We start from the raw sequence: 24,893 nt of genomic DNA on the forward strand, positions 1-24,893 counted from the left end.
CAGTGGGAAGACGGGAGCTGTGTGTGCTCAGGGCGCACAGCTGAGGCCGCAGGTGGAAACCCTGGGGCAATGACAGCCTGCTGCCAGGAGCGGAGTTAATTCATCCCAGCTCTGGGAAGGTGCCATGGCATTTACCAGTGACACAGATGTGAGTAAGGATGAGACAGGGATGGCAGGCAGGGAAAGAGAATCTCAATGGAAAATAGGCAAGAATGACACTCAAGATACACAACGGGGGCGAAGGAAGAAGAGACAATAGGTGAATGAGGAGGGAACTGATGGAGGAGGAGCAGGCCAGGCACGCATATCAGGGACCCACACAGCTCCGAAGCTGTCAACAGCAGGAGCTCCCTTACCCAGGCGAGATGCTTTGTGCAGCAGAACGGCACAGCCATCGACCACGGAGTGACAGGCTTGCACAGGCTGAGGGGGGCTGCTTGGAAATGGCACCCTGGAGGCACGAGGGACAGGACAGGGGTCAGGCTGGGTTACCTGATGGTGCCGGAGGCTACGTCTGTCCATGAACATCGACTTCAGCTCTGCACAGATGGCGGTCTGTCACGAGATATTGAGAGATCGAGTAAGAATCACATGCTTCCTTAACAGGCTAAAGTATATGTGTAATTTCACAAAGCGTAAAAGCTGTTGCCTTCCCATGCTCTCATACGATGACTGTCAAATTATTAGCAAAAGGCTGTGTTTGATACTAACAAAAGGAGCTGCAGCACCTGAAACGTATCCTGTATGCCAAAGAACTGCTGCCTCCGTAAACCGCAGTAGCAGAAACCCCTGCACACAAGGGGTTTCACATGGGCAATCATCCTGACTGAAAAACTGTTCAGTGCCACTTTGCTGGGTTTCAAGACTGTGCAGACAAGCCTTCCCCCACTAGCTCCACCCCAGCACCTCTAACTGGAGTTCCTTAACCTCTGGTAACTGCAGCCCATAAGGGCCTTTTTCTTCCCTCCTCAGCACTGCGGAACATCACTTCCTACATGGGAGTTGATTGTTGTCCCCAAAGCCTCATACCACAGCACGGGGCCAACACAACAAGCACTGGTGCACTTGGGGCTTGCCTCCCCAGCGGGCACGGCCAAGGCCCCGGACCGCAGGGCAGGGCCACGAAGGCAGGAGGGGGAAGGCTCAGCTCCCTCACAGGCCCTGCCAAGGCCCCGGACCATGAGGCAGCCATGGGAGCAGGGGCGGGCCGTGGGCTCAGCCCTGGCAGCAGGCCGCGCCGGCTCGCCATACCTGCGGATGCCGGCTCCCCCGCACCCCTCGCTCTCCGGCCGGACCCCGGCCCGATCCCCCTCACAGCCCGGCACTGCTTCGCGCCTCACAGCTGCCGCCTCGAGGAAACGATGACGGCGCATGCGCGGGGGCAGCCGCTTTGTTCTGGCGCGGGCCGCCTCTGCGCATGCGCAACCCCCCCCCCCCCCCCCCCCCGCTCCTACGCAGGCGCCGTGAGTCCGCTGCGGGATAATTCTCTCAGCACTTGTGACTAATGTCGCGCCTGTCGATCTGCGCGTGCGCAGTCGAAGGGGAGCGGGTGGTAGCCCCTCCCACACGTGCATTCCTTCCTCCCCACCCGGGCCCGGCACCGCGCATGCGCCCGGGGAGAGTGGCTGGGTCGAAGCCGGCAGATGGCCGAGCGCGCCTGCGCGTCCTGGGGGGGGCGGGCCGCGAGGAGCGAGGCGGGGAGTCGGCGCAAGCGCAGAGGCGCGCCGGGTGGTCGCGCGGGAGCCGGTTGACGGGGGGGGGGGGGTGTACACGACAGGGGGCGGTCCTTCCGGCCCCTCACTTCCGGCCCTGGTGCCGCGGCGGACGGTTGTGGCCGAGCAGCTCGCCCCGCTCCGCTCCGCCGCCGCCGCCGCCCGTTTCCCCCTCCCCTCGCCCCCCCACCCCAGCCACATGCAGCGCCGCGACGACCCCTCCGCCCGCCTCGGCCGGGGGCCGGGCCCCGGAGGCGCCCGACAAGGAGCTCCCCCGCCTCGGCGGCCTCCCCGTGGTGGGGGGGGCCGCGGGGCCGCCACCGGGGCGCAGCCCCCGCCACTTCTGCCGCCCAGCGCCACGGCCGCCGCCTCGGCCTCTCAGGCCGCCGCCCCCACCCCGCTGCTGCCCGGGGCCGCTGTCAAGATGGAGCCCGAGAACAAGTACCTGCCCGAGCTGATGGCCGAGAAGGACAGTCTGGACCCGTCCTTCACGCACGCCATGCAGCTCCTCACAGCAGGTACCGGGGCGGAGCGGGGGGCCGGGGCAGGGCGGGACCCCCCCCGTGCTCGGTGGGGCGGGCGGGGGGGAGGCAGCCCCTAGGGAAGAACCTGTGCGGCGGAGGGAGCCCGCCGGGGGAGGGGGGGGGCGGCCCCGTGCTGGCTCCCCTGCCTGGGGCGTGTGCGTCCCCGGGGGGTCTGGCGATCAGCTGTTTCTCGTATTTAATCTCTGTTCAGCCCCGTGCTTAATCCAAGGCCTGGGCCGGATTGAACGCAGAGCCAGGAGTTTTCTTTCTAAGACGGTGTGCGGTCAGATCGGCCCTTTCCATCCCTGGGGACAGAGGGGAGCCAAGCGAGCGGCAAAACCTGGGGGGTTTCCGTGTAGCGTCTGCCTGAGTCCCTCTGAGGCATGGTTTGTGATCTCGTTGGGTTTTTCCCCCCTCTGGTAATCTGAATTAGAGCTCGTTTCATGCCTCTGACGAACGCACCCAGGGAGTGGAAATGGCAGCCTTTGTTCTGTGCCCAGACCAGCCTGCTCCTTCCCCGTCACCGCTGCCCAATCGCCTGCCGGCTCTGATTCCTCCGTATCTCCCCGGTGCAGCTGCTGCGCCCGCGTTGCGTGCCTCTGTCAGTAGATTCAGCTGCCTCGAGATGCTGTAGTCAGCTTAAAAATTGGAACGAGTCATAATATTTGACACCACTTACAGCTTTATGTGCGTGTAGCAGAGAGCTGGGAGGTACGCGGCACAAGGATATGCTCTGATTTAATCTGCAGATGAGCAGAGTGCTTAGCGCTCTGGTGCTTATCATTCTGCTTTTAAATGATTTTTTTAAGGTCTTTTAAACATATAGTATTGCCATAGTTGGTGCAGTGCTCGAGATTTTATTAGCTCCTCCTTTAATGTAGGAAATAATTCTCAGGAACTGCTGTCTCCCATTGTGCAAGTAACTGAGGTGTATCGTCATGGGTAACTTGGCATCACTCACGGACATCTTGATCTAAATAAATTAGTTTTATAATCCGATTCGCCATCAATTTAATGTTTTTCATTAGTAAAACCCTTCAGCCAGCTGATGCTTGACAGCTCAGTGATAACGCCTTCCAGCAAAATGAAACCTAAGGAGTTTGCTAATTCCCACACAAAGAACAACATTCTCAGTCCACTTAGTAAAGCTTCGTTCACTGAGCGGTGTAGCAATGATTTATGAGTTTTTTTTCATAAATTTAAAAATTGCTGATAGTAGACTGCAGCTTTGCGAGACTTAAAATTGATCACTGGAAGAGCTCCAGATGCTTCCTGCCTGCTTTGGATATTTTGAAAATTGCTGTCCTTTGGGAGCATTCACTAGCAGTCCAAATTGAGGATGGTCTGGGCAGGCAGCTCATGAGAAAGAATCTGAAATAAAATGGTGGTTTTAGGCAACTAAACCTCTTTGCACAGATGACCCCAAACTGATCTGGATTGCTCAGAATTCCTCTGCTGCCGTGGCACGCTTTGGGAGTGTCGTGTTGGAGAAGCTGCTGTAAAGCTTACGTTGGAATTTAGGTCTGGGCCAAAGATTGAAATGCATACGGCCAGCGCAACTTAAGCAAAATGACTTCCAGACAGAGAAATGACTGATGATGGAACGTCAGCAGTATTCCCATTGCAGCCTGTTTTCAGGAGTGGAAGCTGCTTTGCCTGCCTGGCTCTGGGAGGGAACCCTGCAGGGATTCTGCGTTGAAACTAAGGCTTCTTCTTTAGAAATAGTATGTAAAAGTAGTCTGAAATACTTGTGTGGTTTTAAAGCTGCTTAGTGTTTCTAGAGAAAATTAGCATTATTTAGGAGCACGATGAAGGGCAACACAGTGACGGAATACTGATTCTCGAACAATTCACTGTGTGATGAAAAGGCAGTAAAGTGGCTGGATTTTGGGGTTCTGTTGCACAGCACCCTGAACAGAAACTGAAAACTGGGATCTCTTGCACCTTGGAATATGATCCACGTTTCCTGTGATCCGGGGTCTGCAGGACCTTCCTCTTCCACAGGAACAAGAAAACCCCTTCTCCTGGCTTTGACTGATGCCCTCTGTCTGCTGCGGGGAGGGCGGGAGGAGATGCTGGTGTTTTGAAAGGCTCACTCCTCCCTGCTTGCCTGCTTTGGGAGGGCACGAGGCATCCACCAGCGTGTTAGCTAGGCACAGGGGTTTTTACAAATTCTTGTGGTAATCTTAGCCATGTTTATTTTGTGGAGAAGCTCCCAAGCCAAAAGAGCTTGGTGATCTCTCAGCTTCCTGTGCTGCAAACAGAGCAATGTCATTCCACTGGTGGGTCTCTAGATGGCTAGCATCTAGGTGGTCCTGATGTTAAACGCAGCCCTTTGCATCCTCAGCAGCGGAGCGGTGAGGAGGGGTGGCGGTGGCGGTTGGGGGGGGTTCAGAGCGGTGGGTGGGCTGTCAGATGCAAGACCCGTGAAGGGAGGGAGCATCAAGCGATTGGAGTCAGAGCAGTGCGTAGTGAAGCTGGGAGCAGCTTGACGTGTTGGAGGACTCCTCGGCAAAATCCCCTGCTGACCGTGCTGGTTCTCGTGCCAGATTCATCCAGGCTGCTGTTTTCCTAGGAGGGGAAGAAAGGGCTCTATGGGGAAGTCAGCGGTGGCCTGGCTGGAGTGACTTGCCAAGGAACCAAATAACGGGGTTGGAGATGGGCTGAGGTCACGGGGGTGATGAGAAACTGTGTGTAACCCAGAGCAACGCAACGTCCTGAAGCTTGCTTAGCGTGAAGTTAAGGCTGTCCTGAAATGGAGAAGATTATCTAAATTTCTGTGTTTCCACGTGTGTGCCCTGCCCCCAAAGGAGCTGCAACTGCCACCTAAACCTTGTGCCCAGGTGTCGCAGACTGTGATGTGCTAACACCGTTTCACTGTTGCATCTTTAGATGTGTGTATTGCTGGGCCATGCCAGCGTTCCTCGATGCTGATGCTCGCCTGCCTGTCACTGCTGTGACTCTGCCTCCTCCCACTGCTCTCCCAGGAGCCTCTACTACCTGTGCCATTTCTCACAGCTCCCCTCCAGCCTTCCTCCTCCCTGCCTCACGCTTGAGCAGCATTTCTTTTTGTTCCCATGCCCCTTCTCCCTGTGCTAGTGGCAGCCTCCTCCCTTCTCAGCAGAGCTGTCTGCGTACGGATCCCAGCACACGGACTGGAGGGTGGGGGGGATCTGTCTTGGCAGAAAGCGGGAGGGAAGCGGCGGGGTTAGGCTTGCCAAATTCGGCAGCTTCCACTGTTGGCAGAGTCCCTCCAGGAACAGGTCCCTGCTTCCTCTCCTGTGAAATCAGAGCAGCTGGGGAGCCATAGCACGGGAGAGAGGGAGCTCTGCTTTCTTCCAGAGGCTCCCATCCCCAGTCTCTTTTGGGGTTTGGGGCTTTTTTTTGGGGCATGGGGTCAGTATTATCATGCTGTTAAGATAACATTCTCAGTATTATGAATAAACAGAATGTGTCTTTGCTTACAGAGCACAAGCCTGCTGCAGGGCAATGTTTAATATGGGTTTTTTTTATTAAGGAAGAGTTTGGGCTTAGATCAGGAGTAGCACTGTGGCTGCTTAGCCTCCTCCTTGTGAAGCAGCGGTGTTACCAACCCCCTTTACCTACCCCTTAGGATTTCTTCTGAGACAATGCAATCACTGCCCCCCATGAAGTCCGGGAAACCACTGCCACACATGCCGCCAGACTGCTGACATTCCCCGTGGCAAGAAGGTAACCTTCTGCTGCACCTCTGACACGGCTTTAAAAAATCAGCACTGAAATGAGGCATGCTTAATCCCTCGAGGTATACGTACGCTTCTCCTTCGTATCAGTAAGTGGTCTGACAAACTGCTACCACTCATCAGGTCGTTCAGTACTGCTTCATGTTGCATAGCTAATATGCCAGAATGCATACAGATAACGCTGGAATCCGGAGCAGCAGGACACGTCACGAGTGGCATGGTTTTGGTGCTCCTTCGCACCGATTTCCAGACGTGGAGTTTGTTCTGACGGTGTGAAGGGGACTGCTAGGTCACCCGCGCTGACCTGGACTGCAGAAGCTGGAGAACTTCGGGTTTTTCTGCTGGGGCAGGGTTTTTTCTTCTCAGGTGAAGACTTGGTAATGGTGGATCTGATGCTTTTTTAGCGAATGGGTAATTATTTATTGCCCTCACAGAGCGATTCCGAGATGTCGTTGCTGCTGTTGCAGGAGGCAGAATGGGTGTTGCTGGGTGCTTGAAGTGAGCTGGGATTCACTGTTCTGTGGAGGCTGACATCTGACTGCGTTGTGTGTTGACAAGGTAGAAGATGCCTCTGGGTAGCTTAATTTACATCAAGGAAGTTTTAGGGTGCTTTTATTCTTGTGTAGAAAACCCTTCTTGATAATATGCAGAATGCATTTTCAGAAATTCACTTACTTTTTTTTGGAGAACCAAAATATTTCAGAAGTAATCGCATTGTATTATAGGGTCTAAAGCTATGCCTAACCAGGGATAAGGCCACCAGTGCAATCTTTAGTTTCCAACTCTCGAGTCTCTGATCTGTTCTTAGAGCTAAAATTAAAAAAGCTACGTAAAACCAACCAAGACGGGCGGTTCTGTTGCTTATTTTATAAATTTGACAGTGCTTGAACTTCTGGGGTTTTTTTTACTTTTGCATAGTGCCTTCAGAAAATAATTTCTTTTTAAAGCAAAGATCAAGCTATCTTTTTCAAAGCAATTAGATCCGGTAATTTTTTTAAACTAAGGAGCCATGGTAACAGTTTTGTAAGGGAGCCAAGGTGCTGTTGCAAGTAGAAATACAAAATTTAGACCTTTTTTTTCATAATTATGCAACACAATCTCCAAGTTCTATGTTTAGGTCTCTGAACTAAAAACCAGTTTATATGACTGTGTCTATAACTGAAAAGATAAAATATTGATCACTGGATCATGTTTTTTTAAGGTTTTTTCTTTTTTTGTGTGTTTTTTATTGCACATCTAGTTGCTTGGCTTCATGGTGGTCTGCACCATTGGAAAGACACCAGTCGTGGTTCTCAGCCTGGGAGGCTGTGGTTGCCTGTCCAGTCAGTCAGAAGGACGATGGTAACCCGTTGTTCTATTTCTGTTTGGATGAAATGAAAATATTACTAGGTGGATAATATGCTGAGTATCTGATACACCGATCTTCCAACACTGTAAACATGAACATTTAGTCTAAAGCATATAGTTTCTGACATGGAGAGAAGTCGGAGGAGACACAAGATACTGCAGCTCTCTTCTTTAAATCTGGTAATGACTAAGCAGTCTTCAGTTTCAGTTTTGTCTTGCAGCTTTAATTCGGTTATGTGTATAATCAATCCTGTGAAAGTGTCTCTTTCCCCTGAGATGTGAGAAGTTGTATTTAGAGCACTTTTGGCTCAGAAGAGGTATTTATAGTTCTTGGGTTTGCTGATGAAATGGCACAATTTAACTTTTAAGGAAGGGTCATGCTCCTCCCCTGATAACCATCTGTAAATAATAATTTGTGATGGCTATGCATGGTGTGACCAATTTTTTGTGTTGTTGGACCAAAGAGTGCAAACCAGTTCATCAATAATGTGGGATTGTTAGTAATGGATTTGCTCCAAATTTGGGGAAACGTGTCTAGTTGTTGGCCATTATTAAATAAAAATTGTACATGACGGGACAGCTCTGGAAAAGAAAAGCCAGTCAGCGATGGGCTACGTTCTTTTGAAAAATGTTGGGTGTTTGTCTTGTGCAAGGGAAAGTGCATTAATGACTGTAAGAACTGTGCTAGAAGTGCCTGCCTTGATGCTGATCTTCAGCCTTCTCTGTTTGGGTCGTCTTTTATGAGGTGACTGTCTCCTGCCATCTCTCAGCACAAGTTTAGTTTCTAGCCAGATTTGAGAAAGTTTCTGTACTAGTTCCTAATTGGCCTACCTTAACGACCTACTTCCAGAAGGTTATTTGGACTTTGTTCCAGATCCCCCTCGGGCTGCAGCATGCCTTCAGTTCAGTCAGGGCACCTCAGTATTTTTCCAAGACTCTATCATTCACAATATACAATTAAAAATCAGAATACTTTTTGGAGAGACAAAAATTTGTAGTTGCGTTGCCTGAGTCATGTGAAGGGCTTCTGACACTCACTTTTACGGCTATATGCCTGAGGCTTACAGTTTAAAAACCGAGTTATGAATTGCTTGTGTGATAAAGGTGCATTCAGTTAATGAAATGAAGCTTATAAGAATTTCATAAGCCAGACCACGCTTTAGTGTGTCACTTGTTTGGCCTTCAGTTTATTAGAAATGTTTTCAGCTTAACTGAAATTCCTAGTGTCAGTATGCGTTGACACCACTATTTAAATTACAGATTTAAAATAGTACATTGGCTTGAATGATAAAAACTTGCCTGATTGGCCAATGGCTGCTGGGTTGTGGCAAGTGTATACGGTTAGCATAGCTGGGGTTGGTTTCCTTGTAGGTTTGGGAGCCTACATGTGCGTACTGTGTTCACGGTGGAGGCATGAGTGTGGGGACTGAGAGAGGAAAGCACAGCAGAAGTGATACGCAGAACTGTGCTTACAGTTTCCTGCTCTTATCTGTTGCAGTTATTTGTAAGGCATTCTCTGCTGTTCTTTCTTATTTTTGCTCATTATCTCATTTTTGGCCTTCTGGAATCCCGAGATGTGAAGGGAGGAAGAGGCAAGCTGGGCTAGCACTAAAGAGGTGGCCTGTCTATCCAGATTCCGTTAATACGATTGTAAGTGTTCATACGTTCACAGAGAATGAGGGTGGTATGTCCTGTCGTAATTCCAACTCTAAAATGATGCTTGTGTGAGGAATATAAGCAGCCCTATTTTTATCTTGTTTAGAAATTGAAAAAATTCAGAAGGGTGAAACAACAAAGAAGGATGAGGAAGAGAACTACCTGGATTTATTTTCCCACAAGAATATGAAACTGAAAGAACGAGTTCTGATACCTGTCAAACAGTACCCCAAGGTGAGGGCCAGAAAATAGCTTACTGAATCTCTGTGATTTGCTTATTTTCGGTGGGTTTCATGGCTGACTTTTAGAGATAGTAGCTGTCAGTGTCATCAGGAGTTATGCCAGTGTTCCACTACCGCTATGGAATTTTTCCTGTGCAAGCTTGCAGGATCTTATTTCTAATATATTACATTTTTAGAATGTCTTGGCATAAAGCTAAATGGTGGTGCATAGTTGTGATCTTTTATTAGTAGAATAGACACTTTTGTATGTAGAGCTTTGTGTTTTACAGTTAAGAACTCATTTAACTCTTAAGACTTGCTGCCTGTAAAACTACTGGAGAGTAGATGTTAGAATTAAATACTTTACGTGAGTTAATTTAGCTTGATTTTCTGGTGGAGCATTTTTTTCATTAAAAGAATGTTCTGGAACTTAAATTTTCCTGTGCGTTTTTTTGGTCTGTATTTTTCGGTGAGGTGAAGAGAAAATGGAGTGGCTAATTTTTCTGTCAGCCAGCATAATATTAAGAAAAGCTTTTGTTAAGGCTACTGAGCTCTAGAGCTAATTTTTGTTTTGTTTTGTTTCTTTGCATTTACAGTTCAACTTTGTTGGAAAGATTTTGGGACCTCAAGGCAACACCATCAAGAGACTTCAGGAAGAAACTGGTGCTAAGATATCTGTGCTTGGGAAGGGTTCAATGCGAGATAAAGCGAAGGTAAAGGAATCACCCGTGAAAACATACATACATATTCCAGGTTGCTGTGAGAAGTACTGGTTCTCAAGGCGTTTTAGAAAAGATGAAATCATTAAAATTCAAAAGCAAAGGCAGTAGGAAGTCACTGTTCCTAAATTGTTCTGTGGAGGTTGGGAACGATGTTGATTGGGGCGGAAGTGTGATGCGTGGTTTCTTTCTGAGCGTGACCTGGGGACCAGCCATCTTTTGAGATCATGTACCATTGGGTGCAAAGATAGTTTATATGAAAGGTGAAGTACAAAGTTTATAAAATAAGAATTAATTCCAGCTACTCTGTGAAAAGTCATTTGCTAAAGGAATATGTTTCCCCTGCAGAAACAAACAAAACCTATATCCTTTTTCCAGCTGTTCCCTCTGAAATCCTTAGATTCTCATGGTTCACTGAAGATGTTGGAGCAGTATGTTCCTGGTAATCTTTAGTGAATCGCAAAGTGCTGGAAGGTTTTTTTGAGCAGAAGAAATGAAAATAATTTCTTTTCTTCCTGCTTACTCCCAAAACTGCGCTAACAGTCCACACAGCTGTGGACTTGGCTTTTTACTTTAGCAGCATGGAAAACTTTTATATGCTTCTAGCTTATTTGTAGCTTCTTAAAGCCATCTGAGTAACACAGGTATCTAAGAGCAGAGTTGAAGAGCAAGCTTGTTCGAGGTATAAGACTTCACTGAGTGGTAAAGAGCACCTCAGGCAGAAAGGTGGTGTAGAAGAGGAAGAACGCTGCTGGCATATGCTTAGTCTTGTGGAAAAAAAGGTGGCTGGCATCAGTGCGTTAGCTAAAATACCATAGTCACCCGAAAAGGCAGCTATAAAAAGCTGGAAATTGTAGACTGCATGTGGCTTTTTATAAAACTATATGCTCTTGTGTATGTTGTTACGATCTGTGTCCAGGCATGGCCAAAATGCTTTTACAGACATTTCCTTTTAAGGTGTAGAAAAACAGATAAAAGAAAATTAGCTTCTCTACATCTTATTTAGTTTTAGGAATCTCTAATCTGCTTTATTTCAGGAGGAAGAACTGCGTAAAGGGGGTGATCCTAAATACGCCCATCTAAATATGGATTTGCATGTCTTCATTGAAGTTTTTGGACCCCCTTGTGAAGCGTATGCTCTGATGGCTCATGCCATGGAAGAAGTCAAGAAGTTCCTTGTTCCAGTATGTGTACTGATGCTCTTTTCTTACTGAAGGAGGTAGATGGGTTGTGAATCTGGCTGTAAGTTTGGGTAAGATTTGCACAGTGTAAGGCTCATGCTACAGGAATGGTGTAGCTGAGGAAGCCTGGACCGTTAAGTGTGTCTGTGGCAGCTTAAGATGACCCCATTAATCTTGCGTGAGGGCATGTATTATTCCCTGAACCATAATTAGAAAGACATACACTTAGAGGGCAAATGTATAGAACACTTGGAGTAGGTGTTTCTCTCCCAGTACTAGCTGTGGACGCTGGGGTGAGTGGGTGGGTAGCTTATCTAGCTCCATGTGTTGGTTTTAGCAGGAGAATAACTTCAGCCCTGACTGGCATAGATGTCTTGGATGGGTTCCGCTGAGTTGGAACTGTAGCATAGAAATCCAAGTAGAAAGCTCCATTGGTCAGATCAGAAACAGTGAGCACGGAGAGGTTTGCTCTAAAGGGGTGGTGTGAGGATTAGGAGGGTGACTGCCCAGGCAGCTCGGCAGGAGTAATCAGTGTTGCAGCTAGTTTCTGAGACACATCTGTTAAATCAGTATTTCTACTGCTTTAAATGCACGTGATGCAAAGGAACCTCTTTTTGCTAACCAGGCATTTACACAGATGACTCTCATTATCTGTTTGTGGATGTCTTTTACTGGTGAACCTTGGAAGACCTCTATGGTCAGCCTTATGGCAGTTTTGTGTCAGTGCGTAACACAACAATGCTAGAGTATTGCCTCCAAGAGCTGAAGAACTTGCAGGAGTCTTTCACATGTTATTAAGACAGTAGTGTTGCTTGCTAAATTAGGGAAAACAAAATGGGAAAGAAGCATGCAGTGCTCCCTGCTTCTGGGTGGCTCAGCCTGTAATTCAGAGACCTGGCAGGTAGAGAGCTGAATGCATCCCAGCACCGTGCTCTGCTTCAGATGTTCTGCCTGAAATACCAGGGGCAGGTGGGACCCGAGAGCGGTGGGTAGTAGGGAACTGTGGAAGAGTGTATGGGTACTGTGTGATTTCTGTGAGTCTGACGGAGAGAAAAGGAGAGGTGGTGAGGTGAAGCGTCTTTGAAGGAAAGAGGTCATCTTCAGGGAGTCCCTGGGATGTACAAAACCTCCTTTCGCTAAAGCAAGCATGCAGCCTTGCTATTTAAAGTGTCTTATCTATCACTGCCTTTAAAAAATGTGTTAAACTTGTGAAAACTGACGGAGAAGTCACTATGGAAGCCAGCAGTGCTGTGAAGACACATCTGGTAGGAGGCTCCTTGCTTTGTGGTGTTGCCATGGCATCGTGAAGATCCTTGGTGCGAGGCCCAGACTGCCTGTGTGTGGGGAGGAGAGGGGTGTGCGATGACTTCTGCGGGGTCACCAGAGATCTGCTAATTCCTGGAACTGGATGCTCTGAGGTGATAAAAGTGCCTGGAGCCAGACACATACTGTGTTCCTAAAAATTTGAAAAGACAGCCTGGATTTGTAAATGGGTGTTCACTCTTCATCAGGCTGCATCCTATCCTGTTCCTTCAGTGTGTTGGGAGCACAGCAGTGTTTGATGTTATGTGGGCTCACTGCCAGCCGCTTGCCTTTAAGTGGGAGCTGTAAGGTGCTTGAGGTGAGATATGTCTTGCCTGACTTCACCTCTGAACTCTCCAACATTTGCAGATAAATCTTGCTGACGTCCCTGGGATGCCAGACATCACCAGGTGCCTCCAGAACCCCTGTGAGCGAGGTCCCCTTCCCTGGGACCCGCTGTGGTGCTCATTGCAGCTCCCAGTCACGCAGCTGGTGTGCCCTTGGCCCGTTTGGAGAAAGCTGGCAGTTGTGCACTGCTACCTGCTGAGCAAATCCCAGTAAAACTACCCAGCAGGTTTTAATTTAGGACTGTCGGGTTATTTTTATTCCAGCACGGTAGCCTGTGATAACCTGGAACACAGACTGGCTGGTTAGCTGTTCTTTGGAGTTGACTCTTTCCCCTCTTTAGGATATGATGGATGATATCTGTCAGGAGCAATTCTTGGAGCTCTCCTATCTGAACGGCGTACCAGAGCCAACTCGTGGCCGAGGAGTCCCTGTGCGGGGAAGGGGAGCAGCTCCGCCACCGCCTCCACCTGTTCCAAGGTATCTTTCCCGAAAACACAGACCTGGAAATGCTGCATCTGGCTCAGAGTTGTCCTGCCAGATGAGGTTAGGCTACTTGTTCTTGCGCATCAGCTGTTGGCCTTGACCTTGGCTTTTGGCCAAGGCTTTCTAGCCTTGTGTTGCAATGCTTTTGGCAAGCGGACATCAAATGGTTTTTTATGTTTTGAGATGTAATCTAGCACAATGGATGTCTTCTGTATTATTTTTGATGTGTGAAATCAGTAGCTCCATAAAGTAACCTTCAAAGATTGGCCTACGAAATCATGTGTAGATAGATGTGTCATGTTTGCTTCTATAGCCTTCAGCAGAATAGGCATTTTCAGTTTAAACTGACCTTCCTTTGGAAGTTATAGGATGGCATTATTCTGTCATTGCTGTCAAGGCACTGGGATAAATTGGCGATAAAACTCTCACTATAGTTCTTGCTTCACTACCTATTTCATGAGGGGAGAGTCTTCGCTTCTGAGTATTTAGCCCAGAAGTGTCCCTGCTCATCTCATCATCGATCTTTACAGTCCTGGAGGTCTGGCAGTCGTTACAGGTTAGTGATAGAGGGTTCTTTTAAACAAACTCTGAGAAATTACTTGGTCGATGTTCTTTATCATATTTATTTTGTCATCTGTACAATATCTGATGCAGTAGAGTTCTCATGTCAGAAGAGTTTTTTGTAGATCTTGCAATACAGTAATGCTAACAATTCTTGTGCTTTCATTCTCGATAAAGAATTCATGGCTTAGTTAATGGTGACTGTATTTATTTATCAAGCTACTGTGTTTTAAAGCAGGTGTAAGAAGCGTGTGCAGTGCCCTCGGTGTTCAGCACACGGGCAGCACAGCAATAGCTGTTCACAATCCCTTTTATTTCCTTTCCAGGGGGCGTGGTGTTGGTCCTCCTCCTCCTCCTCCTCCTCCTCCTCGGGGGGCCCTTGTGCGAGGAGCCCCGGTTCGGGGGGCCATTGCCCGGGGAGCTGCCGTGTCCCGCGGGGTGCCTCCTCCCCCGGCAGTGCGGGGTGCTCCGGCACCCAGGGCACGAGCAGCCGGCATCCAGAGAATACCGCTTCCTCCTCCTCCCGCACCAGAAACCTATGAGGAATATGTAAGAAACTATCCATCTTTGGGGTTTTTTTTTTATTCCAGCCAGCTGACCACGCGTTAGACACTCAACATCACTGAAATAAGGGCTAACAGCAGTGAGATTGCTCTGGAGAAGTCACTGCCAGTGCAAACACTGGCGTGGTGCTGCATGACCTGCTCTGCCTGCTTAGGCGTTGGAGGAGGGAACTGCTAGTGTCCTAAATGCAAGATGAGGGGTGGTTTTTATAAAACTGGGGCATGCCCCCAAGGCTGAAGTTTGGCATAATTATCAGTGCATGGTGGAAAAACTACATCACAGAGATTGATGTGGTTTGCATCACGTTCTCTTTTGCAAGAGTATTCTTTAAGCAGAGAACTCCAAAGGTTTCTTACTGTCCCTAAGACCCTTAAAATATGTGAATGAACATGGTGATGTTTCAAGGCGTATAACCAAGCACCACCCTTTTGCCAAGCTTATCTTAGCGTCTGTGCTCTTGGTATTCTAAAGGTAAAACAGAACAACTGGTTTTGATGCACAACAGCATTTTGGGAAATCATCACAAATATTTACATTTCTAAATTCTCTTTCTCCTCTCAGTAAAACTTTGCAGTTTTTCCACTGAAAAACCAATCGTAAGTTAATGGGTTGGGTTTTGTCTACCTGTCAATCTGTGGTTTAGCTAAGAGTTACAGGCCACCTGGCACATGGATTTGTACCACAGTCAGACTGCAGCTTTGGACATGTAAGTGACTTTCAAATGCGTTGTAAATACTAGCATGGTTCACTCCTCCCACGCCACGGGACACAAGCAGATCTTTGCTCCCGGTGTCTTGCGACTGAGCCCCATCCCTGTGGCAGGCCAGGATTCAGAGACTCCTCCGAAAGCTGCTGCAGCCTGAACTCAGTTTTACCATTACCCTTGGTCAGGCGTTAATTAACCTCTGGTCCTTCTGTTAACGCCGTTTATGTCATCATCCATTTCAGGGCTATGATGATGCATATGCAGACCAGAGCTATGAGGGGTATGAAGGCTACTACAGCCAGGGCCAAGGGTAAGTTTGCTTGTCTCTTATTTGTTGCGGAGAAAATGATGCATGATCTTTTTTTTTTCTTTCTCTGTTTGTTGTGGTGGCTTTTTTTGTTTTCTTTCTGTTTTTAAGGGAATGGAAACACCGATTTCTGAGTTTGAGCTGTAGGGAAAGTGCCCTGTTCTGCTGGAATCCAGGAGTGCCTGGGAAATAACTCTTGGGAGTGTCCCAGCGTCCCTGACAGTTCTGTAAAAGCAGTGATCAGACATGCCGCAGCCATGAGCAGTACTGGGCAGCTTTGCTTTCCAAGTGTTTGTGCAAGTTGTGTCAGTTTAGGAATACGGTTTCAGCACTGTGTGTAACCAACATAATTACTCTTCCAGGGACACAGAATATTATGATTATGGACACGGGGAGGCACAGGAAACCTATGAAGCTTATGGTATGTCTGGAAATACTGTTCTCTTGACAGGGATGGGGCTGTGCGTAGTTGGGAACTGCTTGTGGTCCACCAGCTGTTTTCCAGTGCCACTCAACGCTCTGAGCAACTTACTGAGGAGAGCCTCAAGTAGTTTTCATGGTAGAATATTTATATGCTACAGATTATCCGGGTCTGAACAACTGAAGGCGTTCTGTGGTTTTCAGATTCTTAACTAGCTTGATTGTCTGAAAGGTGATGCTTTTAAAATTCCATTTTTTAACCATGGAAATAGCGTTTAATTTCCTTGTAGCTTTAGGATATTTCGAGAGCTCTGGATTTCCACCCGCAGCGCTACTTTTGCTGCAGTCTGGTTTTCACGGATTATATTTTGTTGCTTTGGATGAGTGCACGGTTCCATCTGCTTCCTTATCCTCAAAAACCCGCTAGCTGATACTGATTCTGCACTCTACGTTTGCTTGAAAAATGGGTTTAAATGTCAGATCAAGGCCGCCCTTTGACTGGGTGGAACAGTTTTGGTCAATATGACTTGCAGGTAGTCTATGAGGTTTAGCTAATTTGAATTATGTAAAGCTATCAATTTACGCTAGTCTGAGGGGTGTGGGAGACCAATTTAATCACAACTGTGTAAATCACCAGCTGCTGGAAACAATAGGTCTAATATCTGACAGTAAAGCATTGGGTGACTGCTTTTTTTTTAGTGCTGGTTCAGATATCGGAGCTTGTGAATGGCATCCGCGTGTGGCAATGAGTAAGAGTCATTTTCCTCTCTCTGTAAACAAGCTGAACTATAAACAGTTACGAAAGCTATACAGCGAGCTGCTTAATGGTGTGGAAATAGGCTGTATTGGAAACAGTCACTTTAGCAGAGCATCAGTTGCCTGGAGGCGTGAGTGAGTGCAGGTAGTGAGGGTAATGACCAGCTGGAGGGGCTTTCTGGGACGCTCAGGAACTGGGAATCCCCGGTGCGGTAGCACATGTCATGTGGATATTAGGGAAGCAGAGGTGGCTGTCTCCTGCTCGGCCTCAGGGTGTTCCCTGCTCTGGGCTGAAGTTTCCAGCAGTTCAAATTCAGGTGCCTAACCAGGGATGCTTTTCCAGTGTAAGATGCATTTGAACAGACAGCTGCTGTCAGTAACTGGCTGTCTTTCCTGCCTTCAATGGCTTGGTTTGTTGCCTGCGTTAGTCACGCAGCACAAAGAGGCTTTTGTGCCTCCTACTTGGTAGGAGAGCAGTGGTGGTGTCTGGGATACGAAGGCCAAAATGCTGATTGTGTACTTGGCATGAAGTTGCCGCAGCTAATCTGTTTATCCACAGTAATTTCCTTTGGTCTCTGCTTTCATGAAAACAGAATTAGAGAAATAAATTGTTGAGCCAGGCTGGAGACCGTTTTGAGAGAACGGGAAACGTGCTCGATGGTGGTAGGAGCAGGCTCGGCTGTCTTCCGGGCTTCGGACACTTGCTCTCATAAACTGGTGACCCTGGAGAGAAGGGCAGGCATGCGAGTGTGAATGCTGCAAGCACGAGCCGTGATGAAAGCTGAGCTTGGATATCTGGGGCTCAAGTTAGCTGGGGGACAATGGGGGTGCAAAGTTCATTTGCTTGGGTGGTGGTTGTAGGTGGCAGAAGAGTTTGGGCTGTCTTGTCGAGTGCTTTGTCCCATCAGCAATTAATACTGGTGCAGCGCTGGCAAACGATGTCTGCTCTGAAGAGGGGAGCAGATGCTGGGCGAGCTGCGGCTGTAAATTTTCCTGTATTCACGGAGGGAAAGGAACTGCAAGTCACAGTCAGAAACAGACTGGTGCCTGGAAGTTCAGTCAGACGTGCTGCCGTCTTAGAGCAGTGTAGGGACTTAATTATTGTGGCACAATTATCTCGGAGCAGCCTTGCCTGGCATCTGGGAAGGAGCGAAGCACTACCTGTAGCAGCCCCGGGGTTATGGATGCTGCTGGCCGCCAGCCCGAGGGGCCGTGGCTGCTGTGCCCTTCGCCGCGGCTGGCTGCCAGCGCTGCCCCGTGGATTGGCTTCAGCTCTGATGAAGTTAATTACTCCTAAAAGGTGCCGGCTTCGTCCAAGTCCGAGCTTAGCTGGGCTGCCAGAGCTGCAGGCTTCCGGGGGATGCTGCAAAAGTGGCTTTTTCCCATCATGTCGAAGATGTGCTGCGAACGAGAGGTTTTGGCGAACGGCGGGGGCATTTTGCAGACCGGTTCTGGGGTGAAACCGCTGTGAAGATGCCCAAACGCCTCCGCTCCGGAGGGGAGCCCGGCCGTCCGGCACCGGCGCTCCCTCCGTGCCGCTCGCTCCGTGCCCCTCGGCTCGCAGCACGCCGCCATCCCTGACGTATCCCTCTCTCTTCCGCAGGGCAAGATGACTGGAACGGAACCAGGCCCTCCCTGAAGGCCCCGCCGGCCAGGCCAGTGAAGGGGGCCTACAGAGAGCACCCATACGGACGTTATTAAAAAACATGAGGGAAAAATATCAGTTATGAGCAAACAGTTGTTACTGATTCTTGTATCTCCCGGGATTCCCGTTGCTTTACCCACACCAGACAAGTAATTGTCTAACTGTTTTTCTTCGTGGCCCTTTTTCTCCCACTCCATCCTCACCCTGCATTCTGGCTTCTGTACGTAGTATTTTAAAATGAGTTAAATAGATTTAGAGGACCGACTTTTAATTTTTTTTTTTAAAGTGTGTAGATGGCTTTTCTTTCTTTGTTGTTTAGATAAACACAACTGTACCTTTTTTAATAAAAAAAAAAGTTGAGTTAAAAATGTTAGTTTCAAAAGTGACATGCTTTGCTTAGCAGTTATGAAATTAAGGTTTTGTTAACCTTTTAAGTTTGGTTTTAAGGAACCCATAAAAGTTGTAGTTGCAGAATCCCAAAGTAGGCTACATTTCAAAATTCAGGGCTGTTTTTAAGAATTAAAATCATAATGTAACGGTAGTAGCTGCCACCGTTTAAAAGTAATGTCAGATGTCAAACTTTCCTTAAAAGCAGATTGCTGGTTTAAATTTTAATACAAAGCATCCTCAAGCAAATTAAATAGCAGTTTTTAAAGATAATTGACTTAAAAGACAAAAAATTAGGTGTGTAAAATTGACTTTTCTGATGTGGGTTTTGAAATCTAGCCCCGAACATGCAGTGTTGAGAGATGCTTGGGAAGCAGATTTTCCAGTGTAAAGGGGGTTCTTAGTTTGGTTCTATATGAAGAACTTTTAAGGGAAAAACAAATTACAGGATGGCTGTAATTGCCCAGCCTTTGATATTAGAAAACAGAGTATTAAGTGAGTAGGTCTGAACTCTGTAAAATTACAGTCTTCTCATTTTTATAGTGCTTGGGGCAGATAATACAGTGCAAGTTTAAAACTGACCAAATTGTCACTATTAGCAATCCCATTGACTTGTTCAAGTGTATCTCAACACTAGCTTTGCATAAAAAGGGACACTGCAGCTGGAAAAATGAGGAAAAATTTCACTTTGTACATAGGATAAAGTCCTAATTGGATTTGTACACTGTCCTCCCACTCTGTTCTTGAAGATTAAGTGCTACATGTGTAAGTCTGCCTAAATAGGTAGCTAAAACTTGTCAAAATGTCTGCCGCAGTTTGTCAATAAAGTTTAGTCCTTTTTTAATCAAAGTAAATGTGATGAATTGTCATTTTTTTGTTGAGCAATAAAATAGCTATTTTTTTTCAAATAAATTTAAATTAATGCTAAAGCTAATTGTCTTTTTAAAACATGGAGGCATTCAAAAAATGGTGTTTTTTTGTAATTTGCACAAAAAAGTTTATCAAGCTCGTTGAAAGAGCTTAATTTAAAAAAAAAAAAAAAGAAAAATTGTTTTTCACCCCCCTGGAAGTTGTTGAAAGCAGTTTGATCCTGGACTGTGGCAGAAATCTGACTTCAGTCTGCTGGAAAGTCTTGCTGGTTGTTTGCTGAACTGCTGATTCAGATTTCAGGTGGCCTCACAGAGAGTTCCAGGCTGCAGACTCCAGACTGAGTCTGAAATGGCTGGTTTAAACCTAGCGTGACAAAATGAATGCTGAAAAACCCAAGGCTTAGCTGCCACCAGGAGGAGAAGGAAGCTTGCTTTCTGCTCTGTGTAAACACCCCGAGCCCCCTTGGCTACGATGATGCCCTTCCCGCTTTACGGCAGCCTTTACGTGGAAAGCCACTTAAAAATGTATCTCTGTTGGAGCAGGGTGCTGCAGTTGCTCCTCATATCCTTCGGAGAGGGGGGTTGTGTATAGCGATGTAATCCAATAGCTTAACGTAAACCGCTGCTTAGAGAGACGTGACAAATGGTTTGTATTTCCCATCTGCTAGATGAATCTGGCATGCTAGGGGGAGAGAATTAAACTGCTCGGGGGTGAAAAATAGAGCTCTAGGAACCAAACTGCTTTGTAGCAGTGCATGACTGAGGGGAATACTTTAAAACAAAAAGTTGTATTTGTAGATTGTTATTAAAGTGTAAATAACTGAATTTTCAACAATGGTTTGGAGTCAGCTTTCAGGGCATAATGTCTTGCTTGATGAAAAGATCACCCTATACCCCCCTTTTAAAGGAAAATTATCGCAGGAGAATCAGGATGTGTAAAGCTAACATGCATCGCAAAACCCAAAAGGTAACCTAAATGTCTGATTTTAATAGCACATTTCTCTTTTACATAAACTGTGACGGCAACTTGCATAAACTTTATTGAAACAATTCTTCAGATGTTAATTTTAATGTAAAAATTTGCAAAAAATGTTTAAAATAAACATTTAAAAAACCCACATGCTTCTGCATAAATTAGCAATAACTTTAATAATGTGCCCTTTGAACATGCACTGTAATGTAATGTGGGCAAAAAGGAATCGGCAAGCTTAAATATCAAAAGATGTAAAATGACAACGAATATAGATAGTCCTGCTACTGCCAAAACAAAATTCTGCTCAGTTATTTAAAAGTGTAAAATGATGGCCCTTTTTAGACCCCAGTATTGATATTTACTGCGAAATGTTCAAAGCTCAGCTTAAGTTGCATGTTTTCCTTCCTGTGTAATTGCATGCAGGAGTCTTTTTCTTTTGGCTTGTGCTCGCATTAAGGAGGCTCACAAATGTCTTCAATTTGCAGGAGTCAAGAGTACGTCGCGATGAATCACTTGGGTGAAGACGAGCAGGGGCAACACGAAGTGGGTAAGTTTGTTTATTTTTGCAACCCCTTGCAAGCTGCTAGCATGTTCTGTGTGGGAGGTGGGGGGCGGCACCATCTGAGCTGCTAAATTGAAGCCATTCTTTATATACCCACAAATAAATTACGCTTGCGAAAGGCCCGTTAGATGACTGACACTCTTGCAGAGGTCATGGTGTGGAGGAGGCTTCGGTATGTACCTGCGTAGCGCTCTCCCACCAAGATCCCATGGAGAGGAGGAGGTTTAAGTGGATTTGAGGGGAGAGGGAAACGTGGTAAGGAGATCTCTCTCTTGGAGCTGGTTCCCAGCTGAGATGCTGGTCTTAATGAGAGAGCTCTCAGCAGCCAGGCAGTGTTGAAGTTGTTACCCCATGCTCTAGAAACAGAGCAGCCCAAGGAACATCATTAAGAGTCCATAATGTATTAGAATTATAGACTGCAGATTTTAGACCAGGGGCTGCCCAGCTGGACCTTGCTAGTTCTACCCCTTCCACACCCCCATCGATGGGCTCTGAAATGTCATCTGGCCATTGCCTGTTCTCTCTTCCGTGGCTTGTTGTCTGGCATCGTTGCCAGAGATGCTCGATCTGTGATCCTGCCAGCCTGGCTGGGAGCCCCGTGGGCTGCCTGCCTGCTGCCAGTGAGCGAACAGCCAGAGCCCTGGAACCCATGGGGTCATGGAGCCCTGGCACCCCTGGGGTCACGGACCCCCCGCACCTTTGGGTGCTGGAGCCGGTCAGCACCTGCAGGGTCTGGGCTCCCTCTGGCGGCTGCTCTGCCCCCCCCCCCCCCCTTGCTTGTTCTCCAGTAAATACCTTAACAAAAGCACATAAATGGGTGCAAACCGAGCAGTACCTTGGTTGGGGATGTTGTCACACACCAGTGGCGTGACCTGCTTGTACAGCAAGGACACATCTGCCCCCAGGCCCCAGCAGCCATAAGCGTTTCCTGTGGGGACAGCTAATCGCTTTCTCTCAAATCTCAAGATCACTGGAAGTCTGAGCTGCATAAATAAAAGAACAAAGAAATAAACCTGTGCAATGCTGAAGTCTAATGGCTTCAAAAGGCAACCATGAAGAGCCCGGGGCATAGGACGTAGAAGGACAGAAGTCTTATTTTATATGGAGTTGTAAAGCTACCAGACGAGCTTTTCTTAGGAGTGTTAGGAACAAGAAAGTGGTGATATGTGGAAATGCTGCAACAGAGTGAGATCACCCTCAATTCTTTGAGTTTAACTTGGATCTGTAGTTTTCTGCTAGGGGAAATCATAACTTGTCTGGATTTGTGGCCTGTTTATCGAATGCATCTTCATTTACAATGTAATTGGAGCATCAGTTTATATGGTGTTGTACCAATCTCTCCCATTTCTTTCTTAATAGGCACAGCTTTTATATCAAGTGGAAAAGATTTGATAGAGATCATCTATTATGATGCAGTTTTTTACCAGTAGAAGTGGATCTTGTGAAACTGCCTTTGGAGTAATACAGCTTGCTTGTGCATTGCATTCGTTGCATGTTTATGTGAAAGATTTTAGTGTTATGGAGGAATGTAAATCTTAATATATTGAAATAACTGTATATGCTAAAAGTATTTTGAAAACATGCCCTGCATCAAGCATCTTCCTCCCTCTCATAGCATTACTACATTCAGATTTTAGTCTCGAGTATGCAAAAGCTGATTGGAGATCCCAAAATAGCCATCAGCATCAGATGTGTCTCTCAAAGATGCTCTAATTAGGCAGACGTTCCGGGGGTGATACAGGACGCGCTGAAATTTGTGAGGGACAGAGATTCCTTTGAGTGCTGAAGTCTGAGTCACCTAAATAACCTTCCCTTTTCTCCTGACGTGTAGCCACCAGAGTTAGTGTTCTGCTGGCTGTGAGCGAGCAGGTGCCAGTGATCTTTCATCTCCCAATTTCCCCAAAGGGCTAATCCACATCTCATTATTTGTAGGATTTTGGTAAAGACCATAAACAAGATAAAGGCCCCCGTTGTGCTTGGTGCTGTACAGTGAGATGTACAGCAGCAGCCACGTCTCCTCTGCGGAAGCGTTTCCCAACAATACTGTTCTTTTCAAGAGAAGCTTGGCTCTAGCAACATCCTCCTGCTGCAGAGCGCTCCATGCCTCAGCAGTTCCATCTTCTCGGTCCCTTGCTCGGGGTGGCCGCAGCTTCTTCTGCCTCTAGTCCAGCCCTTTGCATAAATACTGGGGCTGGCCTTGCTTGGAGCTGGTATAAACCTGGACCTTACATGTCCTCGGTGAGGTCTCACCATGCATCGTGGTTCATAGCCAGGATCCTGGACAGCAACAGGAATGTGCAGCGGAGCTTGAGAAAGGAAAAGCTTGAGCATGAGCAGGAAAACTGCTCCCAGTGGGACTGCAGAGATGTCCCCAGCAGCTCTTCCTGGAAGGAGACACTCATAGCCTGCCCACTCCTTACCCCTGGTTCCAAGTTGCTGTTGGGATTATTAAATAAAGCAAATGGTTATAAGCTTTATTTTATCACTTACCTACGGGATTTTTATGTTTAACTTAAAACACTATGCTTTCGGTAAGGCGAAGACATTACCTTGATACGGCCCTCTGTAAAATTTGTATTTGGTAAGTGGGGTTTGAGAGCACAGCTGGGTTCCCTGTTTGGCTCTTAAAGCAGAGGATTCTTTTTGTACAGAATGAGTTTTTAAATTTGTACGAGAGCGTCCGTCGCAAACAGAGCCAAGGAAAACAATTTAAATGTGCGCGTCTCCCCTTCCTCGCCCCACGCCGCTGCTCTCCTGCAGAACGCTTGGGCCAAGGGCGATTCCCGCAGCCTGCAGCAGACCCGCGGGACGGCCAGGAGGAGGAGGAGGAGGAGTGAGCGGCTGTGGCCTCTCCTGGGAGACACGGAGGAGAACAGGCGGTGCTGCAACCGCGGCTCGGCTCTCGGCTGCGAGGAATGAGTCCATATGGTGCTTTTGGGGAGGAAGGCAGGGCTTAGGGAGATTCTTCTTTAATTGATCAACCTATAACATCTTGGATGAGATGTTGGACACGCGCCCCGTTTGTAGGCTTTGAGGGGGAGGAATTTCTGCAGGCTGGTCGGGGCCCATGGGAACTCCCATCTCCAATGTAGACGTTATTCCTCTTTTTCTACTCCAGAAGCTCAGTTCCTGCGAGCACGGAGCAGAAACCTTTGCTGTTACTGCTCAGTTGAGCCTTTCCATTGCTACCATATGTTTTAATAGAAATGTTTGTTTCCGTGCTCATTTTGCAAAGCGGGATGAATCTCCAGCGAGCTGATTTCAGCTCTGATCGAGGAACCCGGTTACGATGCCGTTCGCTTTGCTGTGGCTGGGAAATAGGAACCCGCCAGCTCTCAGCGAGTGGTGGAGGATGCCAGAGCCTCACTCGGCTGCCTCAAAAGCTGGAGAGCAGCAGTTACGTGTTGGAGTACTGAAATATAAAGTGTTTTCCAAGGAAGCTGTTCCTTCTGCTGCTGGCTTTGGAACCAGACAGAACCAAAGGCTCGGAGGCCATGTTTGCAGACGCAAGCCTGTTCTCCGCCCGACGTCCTGCCTCTTCCCTTGGGAGTCATTCTGGAGGACTGTTAGAACCGCGGCTGTCTGGATGCTCCTGCTTTGCAATGCCTCTGCGCGGTGGAGGTTTCAAAACCAGTAAGGAATGGAAGATGGGCCCTGACAAAGTCCAGTAACTTCAGAGACGGCTCGGCCATGGCGCGACGCTCCCTCCGCGCTGACACGTCCGACGAAAAACGCTTGCAAGCGGGTAAAGCTGGTGGAGAACCGGTCAAGGTGAACCACGGCATGAAAACAACTGGCAGAGGAGAGGGCCGAGCTGCCCCGCGCGCTGGGGCTGTGGTCCCGGGGTCCCTCGGTCCCCCAAATAAAGGCCGGACGCGGCGGTGTCGGGTTTGGCTGCCCAAGGCGTGCGCTTTGTTCTCCCGTTTCT

The 24,893-nt window shown here is 47.8% G+C and overlaps 1 protein-coding gene across 2 annotated transcripts; it reads left to right on the forward strand.

Annotated features, from left to right (window-relative positions):
• The first annotated feature begins 1,792 nt into the window (after positions 1-1,792).
• KHDRBS1 (KH RNA binding domain containing, signal transduction associated 1) lies at positions 1,793-24,888 on the forward strand. Of its 2 annotated transcripts, XR_012765733.1 has the most exons (11): positions 1,793-2,230; positions 9,068-9,195; positions 9,779-9,895; positions 10,939-11,085; positions 13,073-13,209; positions 14,103-14,325; positions 15,289-15,356; positions 15,716-15,774; positions 18,133-18,323; positions 20,889-20,950; positions 22,325-24,888. XR_012765733.1 is itself a non-coding variant. In XM_075437792.1 (9 exons), exons 1-9 carry the CDS (start codon positions 1,912-1,914, stop codon positions 18,228-18,230), a joined length of 1,296 nt encoding a protein of 431 aa, XP_075293907.1. In that variant the 5' UTR covers positions 1,793-1,911; the 3' UTR covers positions 18,231-20,397. The 2 variants fall into 2 exon arrangements, 1 of the variants encoding a protein (XP_075293907.1); XM_075437792.1 differs by lacking the exons at positions 20,889-20,950; positions 22,325-24,888 and having other exon boundaries at positions 18,133-20,397.
• The last annotated feature ends 5 nt before the right edge of the window (positions 24,889-24,893 follow it).

The sequence above is a fragment of the Opisthocomus hoazin genome, chromosome 17, assembly GCF_030867145.1.
Source record: "Opisthocomus hoazin isolate bOpiHoa1 chromosome 17, bOpiHoa1.hap1, whole genome shotgun sequence".
Classification (NCBI taxonomy): domain Eukaryota; kingdom Metazoa; phylum Chordata; class Aves; order Opisthocomiformes; family Opisthocomidae; genus Opisthocomus; species Opisthocomus hoazin.

Bases quoted from the DNA above. Each gene is read 5' to 3' on its own strand.
- KHDRBS1 (XM_075437792.1), top strand. From the start codon at position 1,912: ATGCAGCGCCGCGACGACCCCTCCGCCCGCCTCGGCCGGGGGCCGGGC. The intron at 11,086-13,072 runs GTATGTGTACTG...TCCCCTCTTTAG, and splicing joins TCAAGAAGTTCCTTGTTCCA to GATATGATGGATGATATCTG. The intron at 15,357-15,715 runs GTAAGTTTGCTT...TTACTCTTCCAG, and splicing joins TACTACAGCCAGGGCCAAGG to GGACACAGAATATTATGATT.